The sequence below is a fragment of the Octopus sinensis genome, linkage group LG3, assembly GCF_006345805.1.
Source record: "Octopus sinensis linkage group LG3, ASM634580v1, whole genome shotgun sequence".
In the NCBI taxonomy this organism is placed as follows: Eukaryota; Metazoa; Mollusca; class Cephalopoda; order Octopoda; family Octopodidae; genus Octopus; species Octopus sinensis.
In genome coordinates this window covers 153,267,042-153,293,126 of record NC_042999.1, presented here as the reverse complement: position 1 = coordinate 153,293,126, position 26,085 = coordinate 153,267,042, and the positions used below count along the sequence as shown (strand labels likewise).

Genomic DNA, 26,085 nt, shown 5'->3' with positions numbered 1-26,085 from the left:
AGGCTTCTTCTCTTCAGCTGTATTTAATGTGTGAACCTGACTGCAATTTCATTCAGTATTGTTTGTGATAGGACTTATAGTAATATCTCTACGTGACTATTTACTGGTGGCATACACAAAGACTTTTTGCATATTCCATCTGGTAATTATGAACATTATGACGGTTACGTAATTCCAAGCTTCCTGAAACAGCTGTCGAGTTAAGAACCTATGTATTCTCTTCTTTGTTCTACGCTTTATACGCTATATATATATGTGTGTGTGAGTTTATCTTTATGAATACATGTACTTAGTATCTCTCTCTATATATTTATATGACTTGAATCACTTCATGGTTCCAACAGCTGTATACCCTTTCCTGCGTCAGCCATTTGGCACAATGTGCTAAATGCTTTTATTACGCGGCATCGTCACCAGTAGTTTTAAGTGGCAATCAGTCTCCATTTCTTCGTCGCATGTTTTCCTCTTCCGCAAATTCCATCCACTTTAACAAGTCACCACCAACTCTCCACACACCACGTACCTCTACCATTCCACTCTTCCCTTCAACACTCTTCGTTTAGTTAGTGTCTCTCTGTCAACTCATATTTCATGACTGCACACTAGCATTACACATCCAATAGACTGCACTCACTCACTTTCTCTCTAGCTTTTGCAAAACCTCCATGCTGAAGACTCATGTCTCTCTACCATGCAGCATCACAGTTCGTTCACAAGTATCATACAATCTACTCGTTGCTCTGACAGAGAAACCCTTTATAACTCACAAGATTACTAGCTTCCTGGATATTTTCTACCCAACTGTTATTGTGGCAACAATTATTTCTGATCACTATCAGTTTGGTCATCTATATTTCCTCTTTTAATTGTTTCAGCCATTAGACTGTGGCCATGCTGAGGTACATCCTTGTAGAATTTTAGCCGAATGAATCGGCCTCAATATTTATTGCTGCTAAAGCGGCGAGCTGGCAGAAACGTTAGCACGCCAAGCGAAATGCTTAGAGGTCGATTTTGCCTTTCATTCTTTCGGGGTCGATAAATTTAAGCACCTGCCTAATCGACTGGCCGCCTCCACCAATATTCTGGGTCTTGTGTCTAGAGAAGAAAAGAATATTTTTTTTTTTTAAACCTCATACTTATTCCAACGGACTCTTTTGCTGAACCGCTAAGTTACAGGGATTCTTTTATCTCAGTCATTTGACTGCGGCCATGCTGGAGCATCGCATTTAGTCGAACAAATCGACCCCAGGACTTATTCTTTGTAAGACTAGTTCTTATTCTATCAGTCTCTTTTGCCGAACCGCTAGGTTACGGGGACAAACGCACAAGCATGTCAGCGCGAAGCTATAGTAGAAAAATTTACCTAAGGTGCCACACAGTGGGACTGTACCAGGAACCATGTGGTTACTAAGCAAGCTACTTACTACACAGCCACGCCTGCGCCTCTGTAGAATTTCTACAATTATGTTGTTTTGCACGTGTTTGTTTACACGGTACCATCACGATCACACTTTTATCACTGTCAACTAATCCTCACCATTACCATCAAAACATGTTTGCTTCCCAAATCATGTGGCTAGGAAGCAAACTTCTTACCACACAGCCATGGATACACCTATAAAAGCTTAGGTCAGAGAAATACTCTTAGAAGATGGAAAGGTGGCGGTATAATATTGGGTTGTCCGGGAAGTTCGAGCCGATTTATAGTAGCTTACCTTTCGACTTATTTAGAACATGGTTGAGTCCATAAAATAGGATTTGACTACACCTCCATTTAGAGCACAATTTAAGCTATCTTTTCGTGGGAGAAGGTTTATGTTCCTATAACCTGTGTAAATTCTGTAACCCTTTAAAATGGAAGATTCATTTTCGGCACTTGATGCTTTGGGAACCAGATAAAAATTGCTGCAGCTCGGCTAGGATGTGTTACCCCACCCTCCATATTCACCAGATATTGCTTCTTCGGATTTCCACTTATTCAGGTCTCTGCAGAATAATTTCAATGGTAAAAATTTCAATTCCTTGGCTGACGTAAAAAGATATCATGATGAATTCTTTGCCATGAAACCACCTCAATTCTGGGAAGAGGGTATTTTCAAGTTAAAGGAAAGATGGAGACGCATTGTGCAACAAAATGATTCATATTTGGTTGATTAAAAATGTAATGGCAAGTATCTATTGACCTTTTTCTTTCCTTTAAAAATTGGCACGAACTTTCCGGACAACCCAATAGAAGGCAAGCTGGCAAAAATCAATATATTGGTGGGATCAACGGTATATTGGACGAAATGCTGAGCAGCATTTAGGTTTACTTGGCTCATTATTTTGAGTTCAAATTCCATCAAGGTTGACTTTACTTTTTCACCTCCCAGGGGTAATAAAATAAAATCTGTCAAAAACTGGAGTTGATGTTTCAGCCAATAGACTGCAGCAATGCTGAGGCACTGCTTGAAAAATTTGAAGACGAATAAATCAACCCTAGTACCTTATTTTTTAAATCCTGGTACTTATTCTATTAATTTTTCTTGCTGAACTGTTAAGTTATAAGGACGTAAACCCAAACACATACATGTATATATATCACAGGCTTCTTTCAGTTTCCATCTACTAAATCCACTCAAGGATTTGGTCGACCTGAAGTTACAGTAGAAAATTCTTGTCCAAGGTGCCACCCATAGGGACTGAATCCAGAACGATGTGGTCGGGGAATAAACTTCTTACCACACAGCCTATTTTAATTTTATCTTCATAGCAAATACCAAACGCACACAGAATCACCATCATCATAGCCATCACTATCAACATGGTCAGTCATTATACATCTTTATTAGAAAACAGCACATTTTAAAAATTTCCTTTGTTATTCATTTTATATATATATTCGCCATGTTGGACCACTGAACTCTACAATTTTTTTAATTCTCTCTGCTTATTTTCTTATTCCTTTCTGTTGAAGAGCTTATGCTCGAAACATAAAAGACTTTTTTCATTTTTCTTGAGCACCAAACTAATAAACTTGTTTGTTCATACACCTGTCTCTGTAATTTGTTTTTCTATAAATTTCAACTATATATATACATACATATATACACACACACGCATATACAATAATTAGTTTTCTTCATTTACATAAAATTTTGTTAGTAACAATTTGTTTTTATTAAGAAATTAGGTCACATTTTAATTTTATGTTTATACCATTGTTATTATTTTATTATTATAACCATCACTATAATAATCCTCGTTGCCAGTAGTAATCGTAGTAGTAGCAATAATAGCAGTCTTTTACATATTGATTTCATTACTGCCCTTCCCAATCCCCAACATAATGGATATATTCTTCAACAGAAAAAAATTAAAATAAAATAAAAACAAATCTCACATCCTCCTAACATACTTTCAAAAATTACAGATTCATAATTTACAATATTTTCAAATTTTCAACATTTGTTCTAAATTTATGAAGTCCAAACTGTCTTTTTCTTTTTTTATGTATACAAACTTGATTATCAGAAATGAGGGACTTATTGTTATATATATATATGTATGTATGTATATTTATATTTATATTTATTTACAATTTCATCATTATTAATATTATTATCATCATCATTATTATTAACACCATCATCGCCAATACTATGATCATCCCCATATTCATACAGACTTATAGGGCACATTGTCGATCGTTGAAAGGTACCTATTTTTAAAGTCCCCTCCCCAAGAATTCTGAGGTTGAAAAAAAATTTTTTTTTTTTAAATGCAAAATTAATTCTGGCAGAGATTGAATGCAGAACCGAAACTAAATACCATCTGTATTATGGATCGGGCACTTTGCTTCCTCATTCTACTCAACAGCTGGCTTTATTATTATTATTATTATTATTGTGACATCCTAATTAGACAGCAAGCTGTCGAAAATAATGCCCATTTGCTCTATCTTACGCAATTTGTAAAAAACGTGTGTGTGTTCATGATTATAATCATTATTATTGGGGGTTTTGGGATTCTTTTTTTTTTTTTTACAGTAGAGTAGTATTGAATTCTTAAAACCAAACAAACAACTATATCACTTCATTTTTCAATAAAATGTTCCCTTTTATTAACATTTTAATTTTTCTGAGTGTAGTATAACGAAATGATTCCATTTCTTCAGTGTTAACTTTTAAAAGCAATACCATACAAACATACATCAACATATATATTATATATATATATATATATATTTATATATTTATATATATATGCACTTCCACATATATATACACGTATATATGAACACCCACGTCCGTTGGCATATATATATATATGTATATCAACACACACACATACATACATACATACATATATATACACACATATTCCATATCCAGTTCTTGGAGGGATCTAATTTTAACATAGAACTGCAACAATGTGTCATCTATTTCATTTTCCAATGCAAGGAAGATAGAAATAATATTCATTGAATGAAACAAAAATGGAAAAAAAAAAGTCAATTTTCAGTCCATAATAATAATAATGATAATAATAATAGTAATAAGTCTGGTTCTTTTACTGATTTTTTTTTTGCAAATTTGCTTCGTTTTTTTTTTTTCCTCCTTTTCCAGTTTTTCTTGATAATAAAGTTCCTCGATCTCTCTCCTTGAAGTAAAATAGCTTTTTTTTTTTTTTGTTTCCTAAAATTTTCTTTAACATTTTTTTTAAGGATTGTTTTAAGTCCATCAAGTTTCATCACAAAAAAAAAAAGAGAGAAAAATGAAAAAAAAAAAAAAGAGTGAAATGGCAAGGGAGATAATACCCTACGCCTTCCTCTCATTCCTTGTAAAAAATGTTCTTCTGTTAATGTTAGTCCATTAAAGATTAGCATGAGCAACTGAACTCCAAAAAAAAAAAAAACCAACAGCAGCAATGGCAGATTTCATGCTAAACCCAAACTAACAGCAGAAATACATACATGTGTATACGTCCATATATGTATGTGTAAGTTTGCATGTGTGTGTGTGATTAGTCTGTACATATATGCAGTTATGCATGAAATGTCTTTTAACAATCTGCATGTATGCATGTTTGCTAGTGAATATATATATATATATATTTATATATATATATATATACACACACACACACACATATGTATATAAAATACGTATACTGTTAAATGTACATATAATACAATAAAAAGCATACACAGTTTTTTTCTCTTTGTCTCTCTCACACATGCACGCACCCATAGCTTTACTGTAAGTATATATATATGTATATATATACATACATATATATACACACATATATATATAAATTTATATGCAATATATACAATGAGAAATAAGGCAGGTGCAGACAATGCATGCAGCTAGCCAATATTTCAGCAGGTAATTTTTTTTAATTTGTTTCTATCTTGATCGCAGCTGTTTTAGAATATTCTGAAATATTCCAGGTAAGAATGTCTTGTTTTCTCTCATCATCAAAATCATGATGAAAGACAAAAATTAAAATAATAAAAACTAAGAACAAAAAAAAAAAATTTCAATGTACATTATTCATTTCTATATGTGTTTTTTTTTTGTGTATGTGTGTGTATATTTACACAAATTTACTTATCAAAGTCTTTTCCGTTTTTTGTATTTCTTGAAGTCAAAGTCTGTTAGTATCAGGTGGGGGGTCAGGGCATATGCACAGACACACATAGGCACACACACACACACATACACACACACACACACATTAATTCATTTGTTCTGCACATTCTCATGAATCCATGAGTAATGATTAAAAGAGGCAGTGTTGTTTTTCATAACCAACTATTTCCATTTGATCATCATCATCATCCAATTTATATATATATATATACACACATCTCTATATATGTATGTATATATTAGCCCGTCCATAGGTACGGTGCTTTATAAGGTCATATATTTCACCATCAACTTCTTCAGCAGTCGTTTCATTATCATTAGTTATGGTCATTGTTGAAATAACGGTAATAGCCATAGCAGTAAAAATTCCTTCAATGAGGTTTCCAGAAGAATTCCGAACATAGAGACCATCAGGCTTCTTCTGTTAGTATGGCACTAGTCTTTAAACTGTGAATTATTTTCATTCGTTTAGTTTTAATTATCACTTTTCTTTCAAATGTCCTCATTTAATTATAATAAAATCTTTTTTTCTATTTGATGTTGTCATTAGTTTTTATGTGTGAATTTTAATTGGTAAATATAGCTTTTGCATCTTTCACTGGTCTGTAGAATCCTTTGTCATATATATTTATATACACACACATATATATATATACACAAACATACACACATACTTGTATGCATACATGAGTGTGGGGAGGGTGTATGTATGTATGTAGATATATATATATATATATATATGTATATATGTATATATATGGAATTAACAGACAACTTTTAAAAGGTTATGACTGTGTCTCTGTTATGCTGTATTTGCCTTTCGTTTTTGGTCATATGATTTCTGGTATTCCTGATTCATAAGTGACACGTCCAGTCATTGGATCATATGACCCAGCCAGGAAGTAAATATCTTCATAGTCGTCCATTCTGCTGGCATCGTATTTGCGTAGCCGAAAATCATTGATGGAGAGGACTTCACACTTGTGGGATATTGTTTGAACGTCATTCTCGTCAATGTGAGGTGACTGAAAAAGGGCACCCTGAAATGAAAGAAACAAAAAATATCAAAATAAGATGACACAGGAAGCAAAAAGCTATTTGGTACTATTCTGCTGAACAACTAAGTTACAGAGGGACATAAAGCAACAGTGGTTATGAAGGAGTGGTGGGGGACAGACAGACAGACACACACCTCATCATCATCATCATCATTATTGTTTAGCATCCGTTTTCCATGCTAGCATGGGTTGGACAGTTCGACCGGGGTCTGGGAAGCCAGGAGGCTGCACCAGGCTCCAGTCTGATCTGGCAGTGTTTCTACAGCTGGATGCCTTTCCTAACGCCAACCACTCCGTAAATGTAGAGGGTGCTTTTTACATGCCACCAGCACAGGTGCCAGGGGAGGCTGGCAACAGCCATGATCGGTTGGAGCTTTTTACGTGCCACTGGCACGGAAGCCAGTCAAGGTGGCGCTGGCATTGACCACGGATGGATGGTGCTTTTTAGGTACCAAAATGGGTTTCTTTCAGTTTCCCTCTACCTAGTCCACCCTCAAAGCTTCGGGACAGTCCAAGGTTATAGAAGAAAACACTTGCCCAATGTGCCATGCAGTGGGATTGAACCTGGAACCATGAGGTTGGGAAGCAAAACTCTTACTACATACACACACACATACCAATTGAAATAAGAGTCAGACTCACCTTCAGGTTGAGGTGGTTTTTACCATCTTTGGTCTCTTCCGGATGATAAAACCATTTTACTTTGACAACCATGTTTCCTCCCCATGCCTCCCACAGACTTTCAATGCTTCCTACGTAAGGCAAATGAGGACGCCCTGTGGAAAGAAAGACGGCGCAATCGCCTACCTGCAAAACAAAAACACAAGCATTCAGGTTTATAATTATTATTATTAGTAATACATGCAGTCATCTACATACATATTAATGTACATTTTCTAATTATTATTATTATACAAGTACAAATGAATGAATATATATATATATACGAGCAAAACGCCCCGTCCAATGGATGGCGCTGAGGTGTCAAACATTTAAACCAAATTTTCTCAAAACAACTTGTCCAACCGTCCCATAGGCCTCCCCTTTGAGAAACACTGACTTAACCTAAATTTGAGACACCAGCAAAAGAAGAAATAAAGATAGACTTTTTTTCTATTTCAAAGAAAAACAATTTCCCACGGCTTTATCGACCGCATTCTCACCTGGAATCAATTTTTGTAATTTTCTCAAGACTTATACACACCCTGATACTGTCAGTATCTACATATCAAATTTGAGCGCGATCGGATGGAGGATGCCTGAGATCCTAGAAGACACACAGACAGACAGAATGGATTTTATACAATAGATGACTCCGACTTTCCAAATTCTGTTGGTCTGGAATCTCTTTAATTCACCAACTGGAACTTCAAATTCCCATGGCAACCTGACTAGTTTATTAATAACCTTGCACAGTACATTATCAATAAACTTGTATCATTTATACCAATGTACAGGTACCTGTATTTCATTTGATTATCTGAATAAATTTAACATGTATTTAATTTAGAGGTGACCATTGTAGTTTCGGAATCCAGAAAAGCTTTGGCACTAAAGATTCTGGGGAACTAATATTGTAGCTGTATATACATATATATACAGATACATACATACATATATACACACACATACACTGAGACAAACATGCAATCATGCATTTATAAGCACCAATAAGCTGCTATATATTACTCAGCCACAAAATCACGTATATATGTATCTGGTCGTCATCATCCATCATCATCCAGCATTTTAAATGTGGGTTTTGTCCTTGTTAATGGGGGTAACTGGGTCTACCTCAATGTCATAGCAACTGAGGTAGGCAGGTGTAGCCCACCCCAACCTTTGGGCTGGCTGGTGCCCATTCTCCTTTGCTACCATGAGGCTTTTTTGGAGCTGGATTTTCTACAGGGGGCATGCCCTTGCTTACCCCCAACCTCAGTTTCTAGACATGAGTGGTTACGAGACCAAAGTCTCTACCATGATTTTTAAGAAATGTGGTGGAAAACTATCTCAGGAAGGCAGGGATGCTACTCTCTGAGACTCCTTTTAGAGCCCCACCACCTAAACAGTAAAAACAAATATGTGCCCATCTTTATATGACTGAAATATCTTTTCTACTCTTGGCACAAGGTCTAAAATTTTGGGGGAGGGGGCCAGTCGATTAGATCACCCCAGTATACAACTGGTACTTAATTTATCGACCCTGAAAGGATGGAAGGCAAAGTTGACCTCGGCGGAGTTTGAACTCAGAACGTAAAAACACACGAAATATCGCTAAGCATTTCGCCTGGCATGCTAACATTTCTGCCAGTTCACTGCCTTTAAAATATTCTTTTCTACTCTAGGCACAAGTTTCGACATTTTTGTGAACAGGGCCAGTCAATTAGATCAACACCAGTACACAACTGGTACTTAATTTATTGATCCCGAAAGGATGAAAGGTAAAGTCAACCTCGGCAGAGTTTGAACTCAGAACATAAAAACAGACAAAATACTCGTTAAGCATTCCACCTGGCATGCTAACATTTCTGCCCGCTTGCTGCCGTATAACTGAGATATAATGGCACATTGCTGTACTCAAGAATGCATTGTGTTCCTTGAGCAAGACACTTTATTTCACATTGCTCCAATCCGCTCAGCTAGCAAAAATGAGTTGTACCTGGAATTCAAAGGACCAGCCATGTCATATTGTGTCACACAGAATCTCCCTGAGAACTACACATGTTAATTTCATGAAGAAGCTGTCCTGTTGATTGGATCGACTGGGACACTCATTGAAAGCTACAGGGTGCCAGTTATATAAACTATAGAGCCCACTGCACTGATTTAGGTCTCTGTTGTGGCTATGTATGCTGTCAATAAGTAAACAGAATAAAGCCCGGTGCATTGACTTGCCTAGTAGAGCAGGGGGCCATAATGCTGCTAAAACAGTCCTGTATCTGAGACTAACATTAACCAATGTGGCTTCCTTCAATGAATGGTTTTTCAAGACAGATCATTGTTTTATCTAAAGGGTCAAGTAACCAAAATGAAAGTCAAGAAGTGATAAACACCAACAGACTTTGATGCCAGCACTGCAAAGCCAGGGAGAGTTAAGTGTCAATAATACAAATTAGAGCCCACAAGATTCTAGTGTAGAATGTATTTCAGATTCTACATTGTTATGGTTTAACAGGACAGTTTCTGCTTGTTGGGACAATAGGAGATGATGAGATTTTAGTTTCTATTTCTATCAGGTCTAGTGACCCTGCAAGAAGTCTATTATTTTGTCTGAACAATGATCAAAATGCAACATTAATGTGGGGTTTATCTCTGGGTGACTTCATCATCATCATCATTCAATGCCTGTTTTCCATGCTGGCATGGATTGGATGGTTTGATTGAAAACTAGTAAGCTGGGGAGTTGCACTAGGTTTCATTCTGATTTGGCATGGTTTCTACAGCTGGATGCCATTCCTAATGCCAACCATTCCGAGTGAGTAGTGGGTGCTTTTTATATGCCACCAGCATGGGTACCAGTTACAAAACACTGCCTTTGGCCATGACTGTAATCTCACTTGGCTTTGACAGGTCTTCTCAAACACAATACATCGCAAAGACCTTGGTCACTTGACACAGCCTCCATGAAGCCCAAAGTTTGAAGGGTGCTTTATATGTGTCACCAGCATGGGTGCCAGATATGTGACACTGGCATTGGCCACAACTATGACTTCGCTTGGCTTCACATGTCTTCTCAAGCGAGTGCCGATTACATGACACTGGCATCGGCCAGGATTTCAATTTCACTTGGCTTGATGTTATTTATCCTAAACAGAATGATATGATGGTGTGATGATGAAAAAAATCAATGCTAGACCTGATCGCTATACATTTGGGAGGATTTGCAAAGTACAATAATCCCTTGATTATTGCAAGTGTTACATTCCAAAACCCCTAGTGATAGGTGAAAATCCACAAAGTAGAAACAGTACTCATCATCGTTTAACATCTGCTTTCCATGCTAGCATGGGTTGGACGATTTTGACTGAGGGCTGGCAAACCAGATGGCTGCACCTGGCTCCATATTGATCTGGCAAGATGGAGCCTGGTGCAATACTATATATATTTTTTTAAATCATTTTTATATTTTGTATATATTTATTATAAATGCAAAACAGAACCACGGAGGAATCGACGTAAGCTTGAATAATAAACTGCAACAGGTGAACCGTGATATGGTGAGGGATTACTGTAAACCTTAAAGATAGTCTTTGTTGTCACCATCAACATCATCATCATTTTAACAGACACTTTTCCATGTTTGTATGTCTCTGATGGAATTCATTGAAGCAGATGTCCTGCTTGTCACCAACTCTCATCTGTTTCCAAGCAAGATAATATTTCCCTATGAGCAGACATGGTTCTATGGCAAATTCCATTCCAATTTCGATTAAAGTCTTCAAACTGCAAACTGAAACTGATTTCCCTATAATAATCATTTCTGATTTAGGCACGAGGGCAGCATTATGAGGGAAATACAGAGACCCCAGGATATGATTCATACTTTATATTATTGACCCCAGAGGGATGAAAGACAAAGCTGACCATGGTGGGGTTTAAACTCAATATCTAAAGAACTGGAACAAATGCCACCACAAAGAAAGTAATTGTGTGGTAAGTAGCTTGCTTCCCAACCACATGGTTCTGGGTTCAATTTCACTGCGTGGCACCTTGGGCAAGTGTCTTCTACTATAGTCTTGTGTCGACCAAAGCCTTATGAGTGGATTTGTAGATGGAAACTGAAAGAAGCCCATCACACACACACACACATATATATATATATATACATACACACACATACATACATACGTGCGCGTGCTTGGGCATCTGTGTTTGTCAACACCGCCAGCATCACTTGACAACCGATGTTGGTGTGTGTGCTGTAACTTAGCAGTTTGGCAAAAGAGACCAATTGAATAAGTACTAGGCTTACAAAGAATAAGTCCTGGGGTTGACTTATTTGACTAAAGGCGTTGCTCTAGCATGGCCGCAGTCAAATAACTGAAAAAGGTAAAAAAAAATAAAGAATAATTCTGTTGGTTCCCTGCCTTAATTTACATTATCATCACCTGGATATACTGTGTACCACAAATCCCTGCCCAAGACATCCTGATAGATGAGAATATCCTGAGAGGGACCAGTCTCTCATGTCAGTTCGCAGTGTCTGCCTTTCTGGTCTCTGCAGCTGAGAAGGAGATAACAACTCTGAAATGCATGCATCCAACAGTCTGGTTATGGAGAGCTGTGAGTTGACTGGATGTTTGGGTTGTCCGGAAAGTTCGTGCCAATTTATAGTAGCTTACCTTTCGACTTATTTTAGAACATGGTTGAGTCCATGAAATAGGATTTGACTACATCTCCATTTAGAGCACAGTTTAAGCTATCTTTTCATGGAAGAAGGTTTATGTTCCTATAACCTGTATTAATTCTGTAACCCTTTAAAATGGAAGATAAAAAAGTTCATTTCCACCACTTGATGCCTTGGGAACCAGACAAAAGTTGCTGCAGCTCGGCTGGGATGTGTTACCCCACACTCTTTATTCACCAGATATTGCTCCTTCGGATTTCCACTTATTCAGATCTTTGAATTTCAATTCCTTGGCTGACATAAAAAGATACCTTGATGAATTCTTTGCCATGAAACCACCTCAATTCTGGGAAGAGGGTATTTTCAAGTTAAAGGAAAGATGGAGATGCATTGTGCAACAAAATGGTTTATATTTGATAGATTAAAAACGTAATGGCAAGTATTTATTGACCTTTTTCTTTCCTTTAAAAATCAGCACAAACTTTCCAGACAACCCAATATTTACACCTTTCTGTCTACAACACAAAATTTTCTCCATCACAAAATACAGTGAATGGCCTGCTTACAGGTTCAAACATGCCTGAGGCATGTTTGAACTAGTAACAAGTCTGTTTCTTGATAGAATGTGTGGAGGGGAAGAGATGAAGAGGCTGTTAAAGATATTTGTGGCCTAATGACCACAAAGGATGCACTGGAAACAAGAGCCTGGCTCCGGGTGGGTGCATGCAGTACAACAGAAAGGGAACTGGAGACTCTTGACAAGCTGGTCCGGTCCCTGGATACAGGGGGTGGGGCGGGGTGGCATCTGGTTGATGCCAAATGTGGAATAATACAAATACGATGGAAAGTACTTTCTGTGATGTACATTTTGACAAAATAATTAAACATTACACAAGTTTGCTGCTTTATCGAATGAGAAATGATAAAAATGGTAACTGTCTGATAAAAGCTGAAATACAAAAACAATAACAACAACAAAAAGCCAAATAAACAATGATCAACATCAAAATAGGCGGTCAACAAAAATGATATAAGCCACATCAACACTGTTTACATCCACAACAACCAAGCCTTTACAACTTATATGGACACATATATAATAATAAGAAGAAGAAGAGTAGTAATAAACATCATCATCATCATCATCATCAACATCCTCATTCCTCCTCCTTCATCACCATCAACCAAATCACATCACATTCATTAATTTTTTGTCCTGATTTGTGATTCTTTTCTCTCTAGTTTCTTTCTTTCTTTCTTTATTTTTTACTTCATTCTTTAATTCTGTCGAGAATCACAAACCAAATATTCATTTCCGACAAAGAAACCACACAAGAAGGACCAAAATCGTTTTCGCAAGAACAACAAGAGTGATGAGAAATAAGGAGTGCAGGCAGCCAAACTTACCATAATCGTTTCTTTTTCCCGCACTATAGATTTATAGAATTCCTTTTTGGCCTTCCCTTTCATTCCAGGCCGTTTGGTACTCTTCCCTGACCAACGCCACAACTGTCTTGCTGGTAAGAAAGCTGAAAAGCCAAACAAAGGTTAAGAACCACCAAAAAAAACAAAAAAAAGAAAAAGTGGATGAAGGAAAGAAAGAGATAAGAAAAACGATAACTAAAACGTTTTTAAAGTCTTTACATTTGAAATTAAGGGAATATTTCATTTTTTAAATCAATTTTCTCGTGGCTTTCATTTTTATCTACTGCATTATACAGCATACAACTCATTTTTCTGACCAAAGTTTACAATGTCAGTTGACTTATCTTGGTATATAAGTTTTGGTCTGAGAAAGTCAAGACCAAAATTTACAGAAAAAAACAAAAAAAAAACAAAAAACAAAACAGAAAAACCTACGGGTCAACTTATATACCAAGACAACTTTGGAGGACAAAAAATTCCATGTGAAATGCTGCAGCAAGATTCGGAAAGATATTGACATTTGTTGAATGTTTACGCTACATGTTTACATTGTATTCTATGTTGAGTTGTTTGCCAGAAAATATGGTAGGAATTATGATTTCATCTAAAATGTTTTAAGAATTGATCTTTCTCATACTTCTTGGTAAATCTATTTCTCTTTGAAGAAAATAAACTATATAATAAATATTTTGGTACTAACATTGCTTTAGTGACTGACTCAATACTATTTATTCATAGATTTAGTTGAACCCCTTTGAATTCTGATTTCAAATCCACCTAAAGCCAATGCTATTTTTTATCTTTCTGAGACCAATAAACAAAAAAGGAGTATCAGTCAAGTAATGAGGTTAGTTTTACCCTAGTTCCATACATGTTTTGTCTCAACAGTGATCTAAGTAATGGTTCTAATGACAATTATTAGAGTAGGGATACTGATAAGACAAATATTAAATATAAATCTGGTAAAAGTGATTGAGGCATTATTAGATTAAAAAAGCAATCTATGCATCATACTTAATGTATATACACCATTGATAGGCCAGTTATTGTGGTACTTGTTCAGAGATGACATCTCTTAAGTTGTGTTAAAAACTCAATAAATACCAGAGGGAGATGGAAAGAAAAACAATCACCCTAGCAGCAAGTGGCCAGCAACAAAACCAAATGCATTTCACATTTTGGGGATTTTTCATGACATGGATTCACACTTAGCCATTTGCCAGGGCAAGAATTTGACACAACTGACAGAAACAGTGAATAAAATATTCACTGACATTGCAAACAGTCACTTGGCTGAATAAAAATCTGGTATGCACAATTACAGTAATATTAAATCAAAATAGCATTTACAAACATGGAGTCAATCTTATACCCATTTTTAGGTAACTAAAGCAGGGTTGGTGACAGGAAGAGCATCCAGCCATAAAGCACTGCCACAAAGGCAACTGTGATGAGTGTTACCAGAAATGGAAAAGACCACAAAATTAACCCCTACTTTAATAGGAAAAATAAAATGTTAGGGTCAATCTTAGTCTTGAGTTCAAATTTTGCTAGAATTGACTTTGCTTTTCACCTTTCGATGGTTGATAAAAATATTTGTAAGGCACAGAGGATGATTCTGGTATAAAACTGGTTTGGAATTCAGAAATCATTTTAATCATCACCATCATCGTCATCATCATCAGTGAGTCGACAGTTCTGCTGATCTATTGACCACATGCAGATATAAATTTTAACATCAATACAGCCACTGCCGATGGCCTTCGTGCAAGGTACATAATTTAAACCTGACAACAGCTTCTGCAGTTGTCTCATGATCAAGGTACTTTAATACTTGCTCGATTTCCCTGACTGACAAAAACAAGATGCACTCTAATTTTAATGAAGAATATTCTACTGTTGTATAGCTGCAGGTCAGCAAGCAATCTTGATCAAACAGGCCAATGACCACTGAAGTAAACCAGCCATACAGTAGACCAGCAGATCTATTGTCCTGGATCATAACTGAATATTTTAGTGATAGGAAAGACGTCTAACAGTAGGGATAATTGCTTTAACTACTCCACCCAATGTAGAATAGGAAAATTAATTCAAACAAAAGCAGAAAATGAAAATCACCACCACCGTCATCACGTTTGATATTCTTGACAAAGGAGTTGTCCTTAACCATAAATTAGCTATCAATTATGACAAGGGACAATAGTTTCCTCTCAGCTTCATTTATAGACCATTACCTAAATTATTCATCTGATGCATGTGGCTTGTTTTTTTTTCACTCATATATCAAAACTAAAATTGTATTCTGCCCACACAAGCACACATAAATAAACACACACACAGTGTGTGTTTTTAGTAAGAGCAGAGTTAGCAGTAGATTAGTTCAGAGAATGGAACTCATTAATCATAAATCCACAGGATATGTTGAGAGGTTGAACGTGTGTGTGTGTGTGTGTGTGTGTGTCTCTCTACACTACAGCTGAGTTGCTGTGGCCATAGCAACCACAACAATAATTTCTCAATGACACACAACACCCATCAACATGTATACATTCACATCATATATATATATATACATATATATATATATATATATATACATATATATATATATATATATATATATATATATATATATATATATATATATATATATATATATATATAATGAATGTATGTATCATTAATGAAGAAGGTAAGATAAATGCTTCATTCACTGGCAGTATTGATTTCAAACAGTGGAATGAAGGGAAAAAAAACAACCTCACAAAACTTTACTGAGTTACTGGTAATGATTGCAAACTGTCTACAGGATCAATTCACCAAGGATCTTTACTATAATATTATGTGACTGGCACCCATAGTGGTGGTACATAAAAAGCACCATTCAAGTGTGGCCAATGTCCGTGCTGTCTGACTGGGACCCATGCCGGTAGTACGTAAAAAGCACCATTCAAGTGTGGCCAATGTCCGTGCTGTCTGACTGGCACCCATGCCGGTAGTACGTAAAAAGCACCATTTGAGTGTGGCCAATGTCCGTGCTGTCTGACTGGCACCCATGCCGGTAGTACGTAAAAAGCACCATTCAAGTGTGGCCAATGTCCGTGCTGTCTGACTGGCACCCATGCCGGTAGTACGTAAAAAGCACCATTTGAGTGTGGCCAATGTCCGTGCTGTCTGACTGGCACCCATGCCGGTAGTACGTAAAAAGCACCATTTGAGTGTGGCCATTGCCACTGTTGCCTGACTGGCTCCTGTGCTAGTGACACATTGCCAGTGCCGCTGGACTGGCTCCTGTGCAGGTGGCGCATAAAAAGCACCATTGAGCATGGCCATTGCCAGTACCGCCTGACTGGCCCTAATGCCAGTGGCACGTAAAAGCACCCACTACACTTTCGGAGTGGTTGGCATTAGGAAGGGTATCCAGCTGTAGAAACTCTGCCAGATCAGATTGGAGCCTGGTGCAGCCACCTGGTTCAACAGACCTCAGTCAAATCGTCTAACCCATGCTAGCATAGAAAGTGGACGTTAAACGATGGTGATGATTTCTAACTTCATTATTTTGAATGGGTATATCTGATTTCTGCAATAAAATGGTTAAAGATTCTGCTGATTCGTTATAATTCTTTCTACAATGCGCACAAGGTGGAAGGAGCTAGTTGATTACATCAACCCCAGCGCTCAACACTTGGACTTATTTCATCAACCCTGGAAGGATGAAAAGCAAATCAGCCTTAGTGGAATTTGAACTCAGAACATTTTGTGCTAACGATTTTGCAAGTTTACCACCTAGAATATAATAATAATAATGAATGTGGTGTTGGTGTGTAGTAGCAGTATAAAATGGTGCTTTGCTTCAAGTAACAGAAACTCTGTTAGTAATAATAGTAGTAGTAGTATCTGGCAAGTGGTTAGTGATAATAATAAGCAACTAACATAAGTAATACTGTTCGTGTTAGTAGTAACAATACTGAAGCAATGGTGATGATGATGATAGTAAGAGTAGAGAAGGTAATAACAGAATGGTTAATAAAGACCATATCATTGAATAATAGGGGAGAGAGACAGAGAAATAAGAATGATAGCGGTTCCCAAAGGTTTTCAGGCAGCTGGCCCCTTGACACCCAGGCCACATTCCTAGTGCCCCCACCCCAACTAACTGTCACAAACATAAACCTTTCTCTGAAGCAAATTCAAAGCAACTGTATTTCACAAACAAAACTTAACCTAATGAATCCATTTTTACATGAACCCCACTTTTTACATGAATCGCTACCCCATTATTGTCACACTCTTTACATGAAACACTACCCCCATTATTGCCCCACTTTTGTTCAATGCGTCCTTGGAACTTTCCACTGCCCCCAGGGGGGAAACACCCCCCACTTTGGGGGCTACTGATGATGAGGGTTCCAGTCGATCCAATCTACAGAACACTCTGCTTGTGATGTTAACATGCAAGTGGTTGAGCACTCCACAGACATGAATATCCTTAATGTAGTTGTTAGGGAGATTTAGCATAACACTGAATGTGACAAAGCTGGTTCTTTGAAATACAGATGTGATGTATTTTTGTCAGCTGAGTGAACTGGAGCAACATGAAATAAAGTTTCTTGTTCAAGGAAGCAATGTTCCACCAGGAATTGAACCCATGACCATACGATCCTGAGCTGATTATCCTAACCACAGAACCATGCACACTAACTAGTAAGACACAAGAGTATGAAGGATATAAGAGAATTGTCAGAGCAGCAGTGATGAATGAAATACGAGGTAATTAAGTTAATACTATTGACCCCAATATTTGGCTGTACATTTTTTTTTAATTAATCCCAAGAGGATGAAAGGCAAAGTCAACTGTGGTTGGATTTAAACTCAGAACATAAATAATATCAGTAATACTTTTAACCTACTAGCATTCACATTACCCTATCAGTGGTAACAAATTCTCAAGTAGATCTGCAGAAAAAATACCCCACCTCAGGCAAGTTTTTGGTCGTTAACTTCAATTGTAATGTTTACTAATTCAGTTCTCAATGAATCATGCATTACCTTGTAGCTTTAAGACTTCAATGATGTAATTGCTTAATTAAAGAATGACATACAGCAACGACTGAAACCACTTTCACGTTTTGGGCCTCATGGAGGCAATGATTGGGACTCCTTTCAAGTGTTGGGTCTCACAGAGGCAATGACCAAGACCTTTGGCTTTATGTTGTGCTGGAGAAGACCTATCAAGCTGAGCAAAATCACAGTCATTGCAAATACCATTGCAAATGGCACCAATGCCGGTGGCATGTGAAAGCACCCATTATACTCTCAGAATGGTTAGCACTAGGAAGGGCACCAAACCATAGAAAACCATGCCAAATCAGATTGGAGTCTGGTGCAGCCTTCCAGTTTACCAGCCCTGGTTAAACCATCCAACCCATGCCAGCATGAACAGATGTTAAACGATGATGATGCTATAGTCTAGGTACAAGGCTTACAATTTTGTGGGGTGAGGGCTAGTTGATTACATCAACCCCAGTACATTACTGGTGCTTATTTTATTGACTCCAAAAAGATGAAATGTAAAAATCGACCTTGGTGGAATTTGAACTCAGAATGTAAAGCTAGAAGAATTTTGTCTGGCATGCTAAGGATTCTGCTAGCTATCACCTTAAGATGGTTGATTACTTGACTGGTACTTTATTTTATCTACCCTGAAAAAATAAAGGCAAAGTTGTTGTGGTTGTCTATTAAAAGACTGACATTGTAGGGTAAGTGTGAGAAGTTGGAAGTGCTTTGTAACCAGTGGTGTGATCAATATCATGATATATAGATGAGAGACAGAGAGACAGATTGACAGTTATGTAGGTAGGTGATAGGTAGGCAGGCAGCTAGAGAGAAAGACAAATAGATCAACTGACCAATATGGAAGTAAACAGACAGACAGATGTCAATCCAAATTAAAGATTCAGCACAATATCCCACAAATATTTTGACTTTCCCAGAGAAGAAGTTAACAACTAAACATGTTTTCAATCTTCTTTTCTGATCACCACTAGTTAATTTCTTTGTAGATCTAAGAAACCAAAAGTTTGGTGCATGCTAGTATTCTGTGGGAGGCACGGTTACTTTAGAATGGAATAAACCTATCTTGGCCAAATAAACTCATGATCTGTGCCATGCCAAATGTGACCGTCCTGTCTTTTATTCAGTCACAGCTCTAAAGTAATAAGTTAATAAGTGATATCAATCTTGGTCTTAAGTAAATATGGCAGTTGAGAACAAAATTTCTTGACCTTAAGCCTTAAGCCAAAATATTCTACCTGTTTTATGTTCAAACTGACCATATCCAATCACATCATCAAAATGTCAAAGTTACAAGATAATGCACAATTAATTCAAAACAACATCAACAAATAAGCATCACATTTGACAGTAGTAACCAGAATGCTAAATGGTTACGGAGACATGAAGTGTCAATACTTCAAATTCATGTTTGCAGATAAACTATCCAAGCTCTTCTTCTACAATCTATAATAATAAATGGGAAGTCTGTGTGTTTGTGAATTTGTTACTTAAACTCCTCCAAGACTATCCAACAGACCTTTATGAAACTTAACACATGTGTGGGGCTTATGTCCATGCAGTCACTTATGCACTTGGAATTATAAAAAAAAAAAAAAAAAAAAAAAATCGATTTTTAATCAGCATCAATTTTTTTTCAAAAATCGTAAAATTTCAGCATTTTTCATAATTGCCTTCGTAACATCAATTTGATGAAAAATATTTCATGGCTATCATACGACATCTTATTAAGGGTAATCTATTTAGCATTTGCTAATTCTTCATTTCAACGCAAATTGTTTTGATTTGCTAAAACTTATTTCAATTCGCTGTTTAAATTCCCTAGCATTTCAGGTTTTGATTAGGTAAGACCATTTTATTTCTCAAGCAAAATTTAGGCATTTTGTGCACTAGCTGTTGCGACACCAATTTGATGAAATCTATCCCAAAGCATAACATTTTGCCATTTTGCATACATGCACAAAAATAACAACATGGGTTTGCTACCAGAATCTGCTCCTTTTTTTGTCAAATTGGTCCTACCCATTAATATAGATTTTAAATTTTTAAAAAATACTAAAATTTAACAAAAGATGTTTCGTGGCTATCAACAGACATCTTATTAACAGCAATATTTTTACAGGGTACCTCAGCTAGTATACTAATAGTTAGAATAAATAACACCACATTCAAAAATTAATCTTAATGATGCTGCCAGCAAACATTATTATGATGATTGAACTAAGGTGTGTGTCGTAAGGACAGAGAATAGGATAAGTAGAGATAGCAATAGTTGAGATGAAAGGTTTTGGTGGTGATGGTAGACAATCATAGCCATATTAATGACAATGGTATATCATTAAGTAGTAGCATTACAAGGAATAATGATTGTATTATAGGTAATAATTAGTGTAAGTGGTGGTGATCACGGTAGTAACATAGCAATGAAGAACTTTGATGAAAAGACAATAATGGTCAGCCACAACTGCAATAATAACAGCATTGACAACAGCAAATAAAATAGGTAGCCTTGGCACTATCATAAGTATTATTATTATTATTATTATTACTATTAAGATACAACAATACTTGCTGATGATAGTAGTAGTAGTAGTAAGTGAAAGCAACAACAATAACAACAACAAAAAGCATAACGACAATTGTTTAACAAGATCATAAATAAGCAATAACAAAAACAGCAACAATAATATTAAGAAGGAGAATATTAATAAGAGAAACACCAACAACAATGGCAAAGGTTACAGTGGCAGCAGAAAAGAAGGCGAGAAACAGTTGTTACAGTAACGAGCACAACAACAACAACAACAGAAGCAGTATCTAATTAGAAAATTTTTAATTTTTGGAAAAGAATTGCTTTTATGGGCCATTCTATTGTTAAAGTCAAAACAAGTGTTAATTTATATTTTAAAAGAAGAAACTGAAATAAGTTTATTATTTTTAGTAATTTATTATTTTATCAAAGGAAACCAGATTTTTCTTCTTTCACTCAACTCACATACATATATATAGAGAGAGGGAGAGAGAAAGAGAGAGAGAGATTTGTTTATTCTCCAGAAGAGGTATATAAGAGGGCTCAATACACATATAGAGTATTTTTTAATAAATTATAACTGAAAGGCTCTGATTTCCTGTATTCAGAGTTATTTCCAACCACAGCTATAATGTGACTGTGTGTACATACATACACACAGAGAAGTAAACTTAAATATGTGTATCTATATATATATATATATATATATATCAGTATCGCCACACACACACATAGGTGTGTGTGTGTGTGTTAGAGAGGATAAAAGAATAAACTGGAAGAAAAGCTGAGAAGGAAGAGAGAGAGAGAAAGAGGCAGAATTAAAAGGAGGGAAAGAGGAAAAGAAGAGCAAGACAATAAAATTAATAAATTATGTAGATAATGGATGTGTGTGTGTGTATGTGTTATTTCTAAAAAAGAGATAGGAGGGAGAGAGAGACAGACAGACAAACAGCACACAAGTGAATTTTTTTAAGGATGCTTCAAATTCTTTCCAATTTGAAGCTGGTGCTATTTTGGAAATCATTCTCTGACTACAATGACCAATAAGACACTCAGAGTGAAGAGTGATTACAAGAGATATTTTCTTGTATGACTTCCTGGTAAAATATATCAGGAGAGGAGGAGGAGGAGGAGGTAAAGGAGAAAGAGGAGGAGGGGCCCAGTAGATTAATGCCGAGTTTATCACTTGTCTCTAAATGTCAGGGAGTTAATCTCTCCAAGATAAAAAAAAAACAAAACCAGTTTATTGACCAAAGGTGGGGTGGGGTGGGGGGCTGACATTTTTCTTCTTGCTAATCTAAATGGCATAGAATTAGAAGAGGAACAGACGATTGGGAGAGAAAGAAGGACATAATGAGAAAGAGAGAAAAAAAGCGAGAATGTGGTGTGTGTGTGTGTGTGTGTGTGAAAGAGAAAATGAAAGAGAGACAGAGAGAATATTAAATATTTTGGATATTAAAAATAAATAAATTCCTGCAGAATGGAATTAGAATACACCAAAAGATAACGGTAATCTACATGATGATAAAAAATGGTAATGATGCTGCTACTGATGATGATAATGTTGATGGTTATGAAAATGTTGCTGTCTTAGACCAGTGGTTCTCAACCTGGGGCCATATGAGCTCTGGGGGTTTATATAAGATTCTTGGAGGGGGGGTGTCCATGCAAGTAAAATAGTGAAGGACCGAGTAAAAATTTTTGGCTTTAGATGTATTTATTGCAAGAAACAACTAGGATTCTTTCTCTAATGTTTTTACACAGTTGTACCTACACGAGGGAAGGTGCAACAAACAAAATAAGGAATTTTGAAAGAAGCTTCTATAAAATTAGTTTTTAACCCTTTAGTGTTCGCATTATTCTGCCAAAATTAATGCTTTTTCATCCACATTGTTTTGAACTAATCATGCATTATCTTGTAGCTATGAGACTTTGATGAGGTAGCTGTTAATTTTTAAAACGATATTGTAGGGTTGGTGTGAGAGACCAGATCTGGCCAGTTTGAACATAAAACAGGCGGAATACTTTTAGCTGGATATGGCCGGTTTAAATGATAAAGGGTTAAACATTGAATGGTTATAGGGGCTCCATCAGAATAAACTAGTACTCAAAGAGGTCTGTGGGTGAAGAATTGTTGTGAGCTACTTGAATGGCTATGGGGGCTCCATCAGAATAAACTAGTACTCAAAGAGGTCTGTGGGTGAAGAATTGTTGTGAGCTACTTGAATGGCTATGGGGGCTCCATCAGAATAAATTAGTACTCAAAGAGGTCTGTGGGTGAAGAATTGTTGTGAGCTACTCGAATGGTTTTGGGGGCTCCATCAGAATAAACTAGTACTCAAAGAGGTCTGTGGGTGAAGAATTGTTGTGAGCTACTCGAATGGTTTTGGGGGCTCCATCAGAATAAACTAGTACTCAAAGAGGTCTGTGGGTGAAGAATTGTTGTGAGCTACTCGAATGGTTTTGGGGGCTCCATCAGAATAAACTAGTACTCAAAGAGATCTGTGGGTGAAGAATTGTTGTGAGCTACTTGAATGGCAAGGGGGCTCCATCAGAATAAATTAGTACTCAAAGAGGTTCATAAGTGAAGAATTGTTGTGAGTCACTTCATTTCAGGTTTAAAGAATCCTATTTTTTAATTAGATATGATTGAGACAAATTCTGCCAAGGATGGCTTTGTGTTTCATCCTTTCGGGATCGATAAAGTGAAGTAGCAGTTGATCACTAGGGTCAATGCAATCGACATACCCCATCCCTTGAATTTTCTGGCCTTGTGCCAAAATTTGAAACCATTATTAATTTTATTATTATTATTATTATTATTATTATTGTTATTATTACTGAGTGAGAGAGCAGTGCATGCCATCAAAGTGACACTGGGGTAAAATATACGAAGCCCAGTATACTCATCATGACTACCTGTTTGATAAAGGTACACCAGGCACATGCATCACAACGATATGTGTGCGACATGGTGATATTATATCAAGATAAACTGCGCATAACAATGCTGTTGGGGCCCAGTTAGAATGCACCTGTCATTGACCACTAAGGGACATGCTGACCTAGCTTCAGTCAAGGAACTGACAAGCAAATCTGTGATATTGAGCAGAATATTTGCTGTAGCCCATCTTTTCTACTAAGGTAAAACAATATATATGATAACACTTCCAATCAGTTAAGATCAGAAGCCATTAGAGCCATTGTCTGATACTGCATTATTATTATTATTATTATTGTGGTGAGCTGGCAGAATCATTAGCATGCTGGGCAAAATGCTTAATGGAATTTTACCCATCTGCATGATCTGAGTTCAAATTCTGCTAAGGTCGGCTTTGCCTTTTGCCCTTTCAGGGTTGATAAATTAAGTACCAGTGAAACGCTGGGGTTGATGTAATCAACTAGTCCCTTCCCCCATAATTTCAGGCCTTGTACTTTTAGTAGAAGGGATTATTATTTATTATCTTCACAAAAGCCTATATAATGATTAAATTATATTGATTAAATAGAGCCAGATCAGTTTGATAATTGAAAGGGGGTGGAAAATAGAAGGGTTTAAAAAAGAAGTTGGGAAGAAGAATTTGTAGCGATTGAAATTGGAAAGGAATGAGATTATGATATTTCTAAAACATTGTTTTTACTTGTAAAAGTCATTGGAGTAAGGTCCTGCTGGGGCACTGACCTAAAAGGTTTTAATCAACAAATCAATGACAGTATTCGTTTTCCGTTTTTTGAAATCTGGTACTTATTCAACCAGGCACTTTTGCCAAACTGCTAAGTTTATGAGAATGTAAACAAACCAACATTGGTTGTCAAATGACGGGACAAACACTAGTAATGAAATAACAAAAATAAAAAATCCTTTATGTGGGATGACTGAGGGTGATTAACACAAAATTAAAAAAACCTTTATATGGGATGATTAAGGGTGATTAACACAAAATATAAAAACCAGGAAGAAGACTAAACAACAACAATCAGCCAATATGGAAGATACAACAGTAGCAGTGAATAATGATTAATGATTGAAGGAAAAATGACTTGCCAGAATATGAAAGAATGGTTTCAGTGAGGATTGGTTCTTTGATTGATGAGGTTGAATTACAAATTATAATGAAATAACAACAACAACGACAATCACAACCAAGACAAAGCGACAAGGAAAAAAAAAAGACAATATTGGTACAACATTTCACAATTTGACAACATGAAGAGATTATAAAGTTTTCGAGAGATACATGTGTACATGTGTGCATGCACATGTATGTACACACACATACACATTGCGTGTGTGTCTGCATATATATATTATATATACATATATATATATATATTATATATACATATATTATATATATATTATATATACATATATTATATATATATTATATATACATATATTATATATATATTATATATACATATATTATATATATATATATTATAGATATATATTTATATATATATATATATATATATATATATATATATTATATATATATATATTATATATACATAATGATGTAAACATATTCATACAAAGATACAAAGACAAAAACCCTGAGAAATAACATAACATGTAACCATGGTAATGGAATGGATGAGAAAGAGAAAGGAAGAAGAAAAATAAAACAAAGAAAGAAAGAGTTTACATAAAAATGTCAAATATTGCATGGAATCAAAAAAGACCTGTTGGGGGGAAAATGCAATAAAACCACATTCATTGTAAGTGAAACACTAATATCAGATTGGATATCTGAGACAGCTACAGAGATAGACAAGATGCATGCATATATACATACACACATACATATGCATGTATATATATACATACACACATATGCACATTATATATATAATATATGCTTATGTATGTGTGTATCTGTATCTATCTATATATATATAATGTGCAAAATATATATATACATATATACACATACATATATGCATATATATACATATATACACATACATATATGCATATATATACATATATACACATACATATATGCA

General features: G+C 35.9%; 1 protein-coding gene across 1 annotated transcript in view; it reads right to left on the bottom strand.

Annotated features, from left to right (window-relative positions):
- Nucleotides 1–5,385: 5,385 nt before the first annotated feature.
- LOC115209110 (serine-rich adhesin for platelets-like) overlaps nt 5,386–26,085 on the bottom strand; it is a 130,667-nt gene continuing 109,967 nt past the window's right edge. Inside the window, exons 29-31 of the mRNA XM_029777237.2 lie at nt 13,452–13,573; nt 7,340–7,504; nt 5,386–6,679 (exon numbers count right to left, since the gene is read on the bottom strand). Of these exons, the coding sequence (XP_029633097.2) occupies nt 6,470–6,679; nt 7,340–7,504; nt 13,452–13,573 (497 nt within the window). The 3' untranslated portion in view covers nt 5,386–6,469. The remainder of the gene's footprint in view (nt 6,680–7,339; nt 7,505–13,451; nt 13,574–26,085) is intronic.